Raw genomic sequence first — 11,731 nt, 5'->3', positions numbered from 1 at the left:
TGGTTGATTCAGGATGGATATACGGAAGATTTTTTGCAAAAAATTAGGGTAGTAAAAAAAAAGTTCCTCAGAGATGTTGTAGGTGGATGCATCATTCCTGGAAACATTCAAGGTCAGGATGGACAGGGCTCTGAGCAACCTGATCTAGCTGAAAATATCCCAGATGATTGCAGGCTTGGACTAAACGATCTTTTTAATGGTCCCTTCCAATCCACACTACTCTACAATTCTATAATGTTGTATCTTATGAATCAGATCCTGGTTGTGGCTGCGGCTCAGCTATGGTCTACTAAAAACACCCATAAAACATCCAAGTATCAACAACGAAAACATCAAGATATCTACAGCTGAAATCAAACACTAGAGGGAAAACTGTAGACTTCAAATGCATTTGAGAGTACTCTCTATGGTTCTGAAGGTGACAACATAAAAATGTATATGCATGTTTATAACACAATCTTTGGAAGCAACTTTCATCATGTTTATAACTCCTGCTCCTTGTCTAAAAATTTCCCTTACTATACAATTAAACTGCCAACCTTTCATTTTTAAGAAACACTTTTTACTCTGAGCTCACTTTCTCTTTAGAATGTATATGCATTTAACCCCTCTCAGGCACAAAACTAGAAATTTATCACCAGTGATGAATATGAACACAGTAGTTTCCTAGTGATACTATCAGATGGTCATATGAATTCATATGAATTCACACTTTGCTGTTACAGTTCAATATAAACTGATGGATCTGCTAAAAGTACTTGTGTAGAGCAATAGGTTTTTAACAGTAAATAAAAGACATTCAGGTACTGTAGACATTTATTTGTCAGTGTACAGTAATATACATTAAAAAGAAATAAGGCCCAAATAACACATGTATAGTGTTCGCCAGATAAATGCCTGACTAAAAACAAGGCTTATTCTAGCTCGTACTTCATGAAGTTACAATGAAGTTCAGGCACATACAAAGCAATACTTTACTGATTAATGATTTACAACTCTTTTGGTCTATTTAGTAGAAAACGAACCAAATGAAGCAGAACTTCATCATTAAAATCCTTCACATTACCATCTTCCACAACATCATACAATGGCTTACTCTCTGTACCCCAACAGATATTCTTTCGAGGGTTATTTTTAATAGTTTCTGCAGTTAGTGCTAAAGTATTTAGCTGGTAACAAAAGAAAGCAAAGTATTTTCCATCAGTCACCACTGCCTGTGACACAAAAGGACGGGTCACATCTGCTTCACTCCAGAATCCTACAAAATAAACAAATATCACTAGTTATACAGGGCTTGAAATTTCTATCAGCACACACATCTAAACCCCAGTCCTCAAATACAGAAAAATACGGGGAATTGCAGCTGCTTCTTAGTAGAGAAAAAGTCCTGTTTGCTTTTTTTCATACAGACTAAACAAAATATAACCAGCAATAAAGGGTATGTCCAAGATCCAATACTTGTGTTTTGTGCGCAGTTCCCTTTCACCAACTGATAAAAACCACTTGCTGATCAGCCAAGTGATTTCTCCAAATCAGTTAGGTAACTAATGCATCCAGAGTCCTTCAAATGAGCTGAGGGAAAATGTCTTTCAACTATTCCATGATTCTTAAGAGTATGAACATTTGTTTCATGACAGAAGCATGCATATGTATCCATGAACATAACTTTAGCTAGAGTGATCAGCCAAACACCAAGAACACTATGTCAGTATTAATGCTTCAAACAACCTCCCCTAAGCATTATTAGTATTTTTAAAATATTTACCTATTTATCCATGCATTATATGTATGCACTAGCATAGTAATATATTTTAAAAAATATTTTTATCATGTGTGATGAACGATTTTTGAAACCGTCACAAAAAAAAAAAAAAAAGCCATAGATTTGAATCATACTGCCTTTTAACTCATGACGTGTTTATAGCAGCAACCAGCTCTGAAGCCAGAATTTACTTGACTTCAACATTTTAGGTCCACAAACTTAAGACATGCTTTCTAAGACTGTTACACAAAAATTTTATGCAGAGCCAGCAATATACATCATAGTCAAAGGATTTTCTTACATGTGCTCTTTCTGAAGTGAAACTACAAAACATCACATATCTTACAGTAACACTAGACAGTCATTACATTTACAAGAATAAGCAAAAGACTGATCTGGTCTATCCATCCAGGTCTTCTGGGAGTTTTAGACCAAAGCAGGCATAAAACCCTAAAGTAAGGCTGCTGATATTTTTCTTTTACTCACTGTAGTTTCATAGAACTGAAGAAGTACTGAAATGTGGGCTAAGCATCATAGTTGTTTCAGAGGAAAAAAACCAAAACTGCTTGATACCTACCAGATTTCCAGTAACTAAGGTGAAAAGAGGAAGTGAAAGAAAAATTGAGGTTTTTGCAGAGGCTTAGTATTATACATGAAAAAATATTTTTCTCTGTAACCAATTCCCCCTGAAACAAAGTACTCAAAGACGAAGCCTTAACTCTCTTTTGTAAGGCCTGCTTCATTCATTAGTTCAATTAGATCTGTAAAGACCTACTTAAAAGATGGTCTTCAGAAGCAAAAGCATGAGAAAAAGGGGGTAGTGAGAAAAGGTTAAAGAACTTCACAGCCGGCATTCATAACCAGGAAGAATTTGTGAAGTTGACTGTCTCACCTTGATACATTGCTTGCGCTGCTGTCCAGGCGAAGAGACTCGCAATACCATTTGATCGATAAACAACTTCAATCTGATCCTCAAGACGTGCTCTTACGAGCTTCTCCCGCTTTAGTCTATCAGGAATAAGATGAAACTGGGTATGTCCATAACAGCATGGATCTGCCACCTTTGATCCTGTGTTCCCCAAAATGAAAAAATCAGAGAGAGAACACTTTCATTATGCACACAAATACATCTTCACTATCAGGCTCTAAACATGACGTTTGAACCTCTACTGTAGATTTGTGTAAATGCTGGGATTCTGGGTGAGACTGGAGGAGCTGCTCAATTCCAAAAGGCAAGAGTTCACATACTAAAATGTCTCTTAGGAGATGTATAAAAATTCAGAGGTAGTTTTGTGTTCATTTTCTATTCAACTCGATTCCTTCAAGAAAATCTGGACACATAATACCAAGTGCAGGAGGATGCTACTCCCCGCTGCCTAACAGACATGAAATCTCAATAGAGATTTATATACTTCATATATTCATAGAGTATAGCTACATATAAAAATGCAAAACTTTATTCAGTTGATGGGAGAAGGAGGATTTAGGTGGTTTTTGTTTGGGTGTTGGTTTTTGTTGTTGGATTTTTTTCACCAAAAAAAAAAAGTAGTTAACATTTCATGATCAGAAGCTCTTACCTATATATACCTTATTTTCGTACTGCTTTTTGAACAACGGCAGTTTGGATGGTTTGTGATTAATAACAGGAACATCACCCAGATTTGAATCCAGGGGTACAACCTTCAAGGCAGCAGAAGAAAGAAAATCCATAATGTAAGTCATGTTTCCAACATCAGGCTTCACATACTACAGTACATTCTGGTCAGACAACAGAAAGTGCAAATCTTGCTTACATACACCATATAGATAACCTTAACTAAAATTCATTTTTTGCAACAGAACCTCTTGTCTTGTGATGGGTGCTAGCACAGTCATCTTATACTGAAATCTTATTTTTCTGCAACACACGAAATCAATGTGTGAAATTATTCTACCAAAGTTGCCAGTTGGTACTATCTTCAAAATCAGAATCTGCTTCTGTAGAACAACAGCTAAAACATTTCTAGCAGCAGCCAAAAAACCAACCTGAACTGGCAGAGTAAGTTTACAGATTTGGTGTTCTGCACTGCACAACGTGTTTAATTGCCTAGACAGTTCTTCCAAAATGCCAAGTTTTGTAGCATGACAGCACTAACCTAAGCAAATTGTACCACTAAGTTATTAATAAAGGCTCTGTGTTTACAGAGAGTGCAGTAGTTTTCTGTTTGCGGTGTACACAGGACAATCAGACCCACACTGCCTACACAATTATCATTGTATGAACATGCAAAAAAAACACTAGTATACTGAAACAAAATATACTTCCAGGAAAACTGGGCACTCAAGAAAATAACTGTTAAGTAGTACCAACAGGCAACATTCTGTTCTTCACCACTCCTAATGTACTACTCTTCTCCACCAAAGAGAGAACATTTCCCAACACATTCCTTATTTTTGCCTCCACTTCCAAGAATAAAATGTTAGAAACTGAATTTAATTAAATGAATCAATGTGGAATTTAAAGTGCAAAGATAACCAACTTGGAGTTCAGGAGACTGTCTCAATACCTACAAAGCAACCACCACCAGGTAGTAAGGATCCTAAGAATTGAAAAACACACAAGTGTGCCACATTTCTGAAAAACCATGTATTCCACACACTACCTGCTGCATGATTTCAGTGGGTGCCAGAAACAAAAATGAAAATGCACGTTATTAACTTGCTGTTGGAAACATGCCCACCTCGGGAAGTTGCTTTGGCACACGGATCTGGAGGTGTGGCTTATCATCTATCTGGAATCGCACAGGATCAACCCTACCCTTCCGATGTCCGTGAACAACAACTTCCTCACCATGATGCCAGTAATAGTTAACTTCAGGCTTCAGATCTGAAACAGAAAAGAATACAGAAAAGCAGTGATTGCCCCCGTACATTTGAAATCCTCCCAATTCTTCTTTTGCTGCAGCCAAACACAAAAGCCCTAATCCAAAGAGAATGATGTGGATAAATTACTACTGATAGCATGTGCATCTGATCTGAACAGCTACGCCAGCGACCCTGCTGCCGGCTGTGGCCGATCCCACCGCCCCAAGGCTCCCACGCCCCCTTCTTTGCCAGACCCACTCCGCACCAAGGGAGGAGGCCGCGAGCAGCGGATTGCGGCCGGACAGGAACGCAGCGAGGGTGGAAACAAGCTGCGTGAGGAAGGGCCCGGGCGTGTGCTCCTGGTCACGGTACAGGAACGGCCGCTTTTTGTTCTGATAGAAGCTCTCCTGCAGGAGAGCGTCGCAGGCCAAGGAGCGCAGCTCGCCCATATCCAGGGGTGGCAGCGCTCCCGCCGCTGGCTCCGGGTTTACTGCAGCCCCCGAGTCCGTCGCAGCCCCCGGGCTTGTCGCAGCTCCCGGTGCTCCCACTGCTGGGGCTCCGCCGGCCTCGGGCGCCGCTCCCGCCGCCACCGCCACCGGGGGCACGCCCGGAACGAAGACGGTGTTGGTGAAGCTGCGGTACCAGCGATCGGCGTTGAGGGCGAAGGTCTGCGGGTACACCATGTACTTGGGCCGCTGCAGCTTCCCGTACAGCCGGAGCTTCTCCTCCACCGTGCCCGCCGCATGCACTCGCTGCTTGAAGAGCTCCCGGCGCCGCTGCTGGGCCGCCTTGCTCTTGGCCGTGAGGGACGCCACCACGGGCGGGTATAGCGGCCCGGAGGCCGGCGAGGGCCCGGTGGGCTCGGTCTGCGAGAACCAGCGGCGGCCGGGCCGGAGCAGCCCCCGCGCCCCCAGCGCCGCCATGTCGGGAGCTGCGCGACGGGGAGGGGCGAGGCCGGAAACCTCAGGACCTGATTGGCCGCTGGGAGCACGTGGCCGGCCAGCCATCCAATGGGTGAGCGGCTCCTCCTCCGGCGGCGCGGCCGCGGCAGGAAGCGGCGGGGCCGTGGTAGTCATGTGACTCCATGGCGCCCATTGCCGCCGCGGCGCGGCGCGGCGCGGCGCGGCAGGGCTCATGCGCATGCGCAATAGATGCATCCGCGCCTTTCCTGCACGGGAACTACAACTCCCAGGATGCACAGCGAGGGCGGCCGGTAGTGCCCGGCGGGGTCGTTTCCCGCCCGGGGAGTCACAGGGTCAGTTCAGGGCTCGGGAAAGACCTCTGGGATCGTCGAGTCCAGCCTGTGACCGAACACCAGCTTGTCAAGGGGACCATGGCACTCAGTGCCCCGTCCAGCCTTTTCTTAGGCACTCCCAGAGACAGTGACGCCACATCCTCCCTGGGCAGCCCATTCTAGTGTCCAATCACCCTTTTTCCATGAACAAATTCTCCCTACTGGCCAACCAAACCGCCCCTGGCACAGCTCAAAGCTATGTCCTATTGCTCTGTCACTCACTGTGAAGGCTCAAAGGAGCCGTTGCCTGCTTCCACTTGAGAGGAGAACCCTTTGGACCCAGTTTTCCAAACATCCAGGCCTCGAGGAGCACGTTCCAGCTGCTGGGAAGGGCCCTCTGAAGGGCCTGTTATGGTGCCCACAGCACTGAAACGACCGATTGTCAGAACATTCTGAGCCTGTAGAGTCTGGCTTTAATAAAGGAATTCAACCCTGCTAAATATGATCTGTTACAACCTTTGTTTGTGAAACGAAATAAGCTAAAATTGGCGTACTGACGGCTCAAGAGTGCCACAGTAACTGCATGTGCATCTTTAAGACACTTCAAAAGCTAAGTATTTCTCTTTGGTGGACAGATGAAGTTCACTATTTATTCTTAAAACTTACTTTTTTTTTTTTTTTTTTTTAACTTGATGATTTGCAGTATTCTTGGGAGATTGGTTAGTTTTTTTCCTGTATTTCCATGAAACATAACTAGGAATGGGACAGGAAGTTATGAGTGGAATTGGGACAGGAGTTGCATTACACACATCCCAGATAATCTGCCTTCTTAGCTTCAGCTTAGCTTTCTGCTAAATTTATGATCACTGCTTCACTGGTGGGATTTTTGGAATTTGGAGGAATTTTTGGAATGCACAACAAAGATGTAAACCTAGAGTTTGGGTTCAGACTTTCAAAGAATACAGAATTTAAACCATCATCTTCTTTAGGAGGAAGAAAAATAGAAATTAAACTCTTGTTAATGCATAGCTAAAAAAGAAAAACTGTCCTTTAGCTTCAGATTCACAAGGTGTGTTATAAAAGACTCAATGTTAAATTGCAACTCAGTTAAATATTGCATATTTAAAATTTGGATTTTTTCATTTTGAAACCAGCCGCTCTTTACTAGATGGGTGAAGGCCTTAGATCAGATGATTGACCATTTAGGAAGCAACCACCCTCCTTTTCCTCATTCCGCACACTGCAGTCTCCAAGTGCACATTCATATGCCTGTTTTTCTCTTGATTGGTAAAGGACACTGATCAGATGTGGCAAAGACACTGAATCTCTTCCCTTGTGATCACAACCAGCCATGTCAAACTTACACACACTCTTAGGGAAAATCACCATGTACTGTTTTTGGGCACTTTGCATCTCCACTTTCAAAACTTGTTCTCCTTTGCTAAATATAAATATTTTTCTCATTTCATACTTAAGTGTATTCATGGTCAATTTATACCCGCTTGTCACTGTGCCAGCATTATCCTTTAGTTTAATTAGCTTTTTGTTCTCTTTGATGTTGGCCCTCTAAAATATTGATGCAAACCAGACGTATCACCTTTCGGTCCTCATTGACAGAGGCTCTTCTCACACAGGCAGATCTCCATTTCCCTGATCATCTTAACAGCCCTTTCTTGCATTCCCTCCAGTTTTGCATTTCTCTCAGGGATATGTGACCGTACTGAACCCATTAATTTGTAAAAGGGACTGTATTACCTCCACCAGGATTACTAACATTTTGCCACTGTAAAAAACCTTTCTCATCATGTTGACAAATCAGAATTGCCTGCCTTGCTGCCATAAGATACTGTGAGCAACTTTTGCATGGGATATTTTAAACCCTGAAGAAGTTCAATACAGAAACTGAATATAACTGATGAAGTGGATGTTTAAAAGACTATTTTTATTTTCCCTACTTTATTCAAGGGCTGCTACCAACTATAACATTAGGTAAGAGATGTCAGAAACCAGTGCTATGCTTTAACCTACAGTTATAATCTGATCTGCTGATGTCCTGGTCACAGTTTAATTTTATTTGCTTGGTGTACATTGTAGTATCATTCATCCTGAGGTAGGAGCTGCAAGGCCTTGGATAAAATGTCCCAACAGACAGTCTGGTTAAAGGTACTGGGGTGCTTTGCTGCCAGCTCTGTCATAAGCTTTTGATTAAAGTATATTATGTAACCACAGGTCTCTTGTTTCAAAAAAGCGAACTGACAATTAAAAAAGGATCTATTGCCCTTTTCTCCTGACTTAACCTGCAGTATCCAAATTATCCTAAACCTACAAACCCAGACAATCTTTGTGATGGTTAAATGAATGCTTAAAGAGAGCCTGGATTAGAAAGCTTATCCTGCCTAAATTGTTCAGTACAAATGCTAAGGTGGATGTCATAGCCTTACATCTCTAAAATTGAAACTAGAAAAAAGCCCTGTATCTCAGTTCCAACATGAAGGTCATCAGTTTGAAGCCCAAAAGTTTTTCAGAAACTAGTGCAGTTCACCTTCTTGAATCCACTCTGTAGGAAGGATGGCATACATATTCTGTTTCTAAAACTTAGAAATGAGACAGAGTACACTAAATGTACTCATTTAGAAATGAGATTGCATAGATGTTAGTTACAGGCTTGTATGCAAGCCTGTATGCAAGTGTAGAAGCTGCTTAAGTGCACACATTTCTTCAGTAATCTTCACCAGATGTGCAGGTACAACCCAAATGGATCACAAGGATCACATAATGGGGGTGTATCTTATCCAAGACCCAGCAGGAGATGTAAGGTCTGAGTCTGCTTTACCCGGCCATGGTGGGGTTGCTCTGTGTCCCATGGGAGTCACTGCCAGATCTGCAGCAACTGAGAAAAGGTTCAGTCTCTGCACCTGCTAAACCATTTGTTCCATACCTGTGCTATGATCCTGGTACCATGCACCTTCTCAGAGACCTTCATCTTATTTTAGAAGGTAGGGAAAGGAGTTAACAGTGAGACTGAAGCTCTTCAAATTGGGAAGCTTCAGAAGGTAGCCACAGGTTAGACATGGATTTTGTTGTGGACTGAGTAATAAAAGATACTGTAGTTTGAGTCCAAAGTAGTGATGGCAGACCCTCAGCACATCTGAGGACATGCTAAGGATTGATGATGTCCTGCTATAGTTCTCTTAGAAACTTAGTTCAAAGGTAGGCCAAAAAAACATGTTAGAAGTCAGTTCAGGAAACTTCATAGTCAAAAGAGTGCCTTGACTCTTGACTCTAACCTGTGATAAACAAAGTTACTAATCAATAGCAGGTATTCCTCTTATAATAGTATCTCAAGACATTGGAGGAAGACTGAACCTCCACTGTACTGAACACTGCATCCTACACCTGCATAATAAATAAAGTGCTGCTTCATCTGGTAATGTCAGTTAAGTTGTAGACAGGACTGACACTCTGCTCTTAGAAGTACTTGCTGACTGTCTTGTACTCTTAATGGTACCAGGCAGACACATCTTTCTATCAACTGAGTTTTATTTTAGAAGTTCTGCAGAAGATTAGTTAGCCAGTGTGTCTCTCAGTCTGGGGACACGTGTTGGACAAGGCATATCCCTACTTTTTGGTGCTCATCTTGGAGGATGAAAATCAGATTTCAAAAATCCAGGAATATCTCCAGGTTTAACCAGCTACGTAGTATTTCAGTGCTATTTTAGCAATTACAAAAGAATATCTCATGTATTTCCTATTCTTTTTAGGGAACATCTAAGTAGTGGGCATCCCATATGGGCTGTTTCAGGCCATTGCGTACAATTTTCCCAAGGTCTGTTTTGTATGGGCATCTAATATCAACCCCTACTCTTCGAAGTAACTTAGTGCTAAAGAAAAAAATCCTTATTGTGAAATAAATAAGAAGGAGTTTCTGAAAGAAACAAAAATTGTTCGACTGGAGGAAATACTATGCTGTCGTTTAGAAAGGTGGGTAGAGCTACTTGAATGCTCATGTGATACCTAAGTGAAAATTCAACATTTGCAGTAAGAGCATTTGTCATTTGCACAGTTACAATATTTAGATAGTGAAACATGTGCTTTTATGAGGAGACTTGTGGAGCTAGCTATAGGGTTCAAAAGATCATGAGAAGAGAAGACTGATGAGTAATTTGGCTCAGTATGATAATGAAGGACTGGGTGTAGACCACAAGTGTTGCAGAATAAAGCTGTATTTATGTACATAAATATTATTACATTATGGTATTACTGAGGCAAGCATTTGTTCTTGAAAGATGTCGTGAAGGTGAAATTTGAAGAACTGTGGGAAAGGCTTTACTGAAGTCCAGGTGGACAACATCCACAGCCTTTCCTTCATCCAGTAAGTGAGTCACCCTGTCAGAGAGGAGATCACATTGGTCAAGCAGGACCTGCTCTCCTAAACCTATCTGGCAGGGCCTGATCCCCTGGTTCTACTTCACACACTGCATAATCGCACACAAGATGATCTGTTCCAGAACCTTGCCTGGCACTGAGGACAGACTAACAGTCTTGTTTTTCACCAGATCCTCCTTCCAGTCCTTCCTGTGGATGAGCATCACATTGGCCAACCTTCAGTCATCTGGGACCTCCCTGATTAACCAGGAGTGCTGGTAAATCATGGAGAGTGGCTTGGTGAGCTCTTCTGCCAGCTCTGTCAGTACCCTTGGGTGGATCCCACCCAACACCATAGGCTTGTTAGTGTCTAGGTGGCTCAGCAGGTCACTAACTACTTCCTTATGGATTCTGGGAGATTTATTCTGCATCCAGTTCCTGTCTGCCAGCTCAGAGGTCTGACTACCCTGAGGATAACTGGTCTTTCTGTTAAGATTGTGGCAAAAAAAGACATTAGTACCTCAGCCTTTTCCTTGTCCTTCATGACAGTGTTTCCATCTGCATCCAATGAAGGATGGAGATTCTCCTTGGCCCTCTTTTTGTTATTAGTTTATTTGTAAAAACATTTTTTTGTTATCTCTTACCATGGTGGTGAGATGTACTTCTAGCTGGGCTTTCAGCTTTCTAATTTTCTCTCTGCATGACCTAACAATATCCCTGTACTCTTCCTGAGTTTCCTACTCCTTCTTCCATGGGTCATAAACCCTCTTTTATTTTTTTCCCCTGAGTCCTAGTCAAAGTTCTCTGTTCAGCCTGGCTGGTCTTCTCCCCCACTGGCAGCTAAGAGCTGAGGAGAGCATCTCACTGATACATCTCACATCAGAATAACAGGTTACACATGTACTAATAAAGCATCTGGCATGTACAGCATATCTACATACTATGAACCTGGTTTAGCTCCCAAAGCAAGGGGCCCATACAACTCATTGGGAATGTTCCCTGCCCATGCCTAGCAGCTACCTAGGGGAGTCCAGATCAGAGGCTGGTCTGGCAGGTCAGTAATTCAAATATTTGAGCTTGAGCAATAAAAACAATCCCTGGTGCAGGTCAGTTTTCTGTTATAGATAATACTTTGGTTTCTCTACACAGCTGTATCTTTTGTCTTTCATTGTCCAGTTTTCTCTTTAAGACACATTTCTAGCAGTTCTTTCAATGATTGAGCTGATTAGACTTTATTATAGATACTAATGTAAGAGAAGCACAGAAGTCATTTTAGTATTACTCATCTTCCCTAACTTCAATTGTCGCAGTTAGACTATCTAACTAACAAGGCAGAGAAAGAAAAGCACCTCAAGAGTGATTTGTTCCATCCTTTCTTAACATTTTTTTTTTTAAATGAGGATTACATCACTCCCTGGAGGAGCTAAGTCTCTATGGAAACAGAGCATACCTTTCTGAGGAAAACTTGAACTTAAGTCATGAATTTAGAGGGCAAAGAGTAAGTTGTTATCACAATATTTGCAGTG

General features: G+C 42.1%; 1 protein-coding gene across 1 annotated transcript; it reads right to left on the bottom strand.

Annotated features, from left to right (window-relative positions):
* Positions 1 to 798: 798 nt before the first annotated feature.
* On the bottom strand, positions 799 to 5,535 carry MRPS30 (mitochondrial ribosomal protein S30). The gene is made up of 5 exons (XM_050329505.1): positions 4,872 to 5,535; positions 4,483 to 4,628; positions 3,340 to 3,442; positions 2,655 to 2,831; positions 799 to 1,258 (listed from the first exon to the last, which is right to left on the bottom strand). The coding sequence occupies exons 1-5, from the start codon at positions 5,527 to 5,529 to the stop codon at positions 990 to 992; spliced, it is 1,353 nt and encodes a 450-aa protein (XP_050185462.1). The 5' UTR covers positions 5,530 to 5,535; the 3' UTR covers positions 799 to 989.
* Positions 5,536 to 11,731: the final 6,196 nt, after the last annotated feature.

The sequence above is a fragment of the Myiozetetes cayanensis genome, unplaced genomic scaffold, assembly GCF_022539395.1.
Source record: "Myiozetetes cayanensis isolate MyiCay16 unplaced genomic scaffold, myiCay2020 scf4, whole genome shotgun sequence".
NCBI classification, from domain to species: domain Eukaryota; kingdom Metazoa; phylum Chordata; class Aves; order Passeriformes; family Tyrannidae; genus Myiozetetes; species Myiozetetes cayanensis.
Note: the sequence above shows the minus strand (reverse complement) of the source record. Positions and strands in the feature narration are given on the sequence as shown.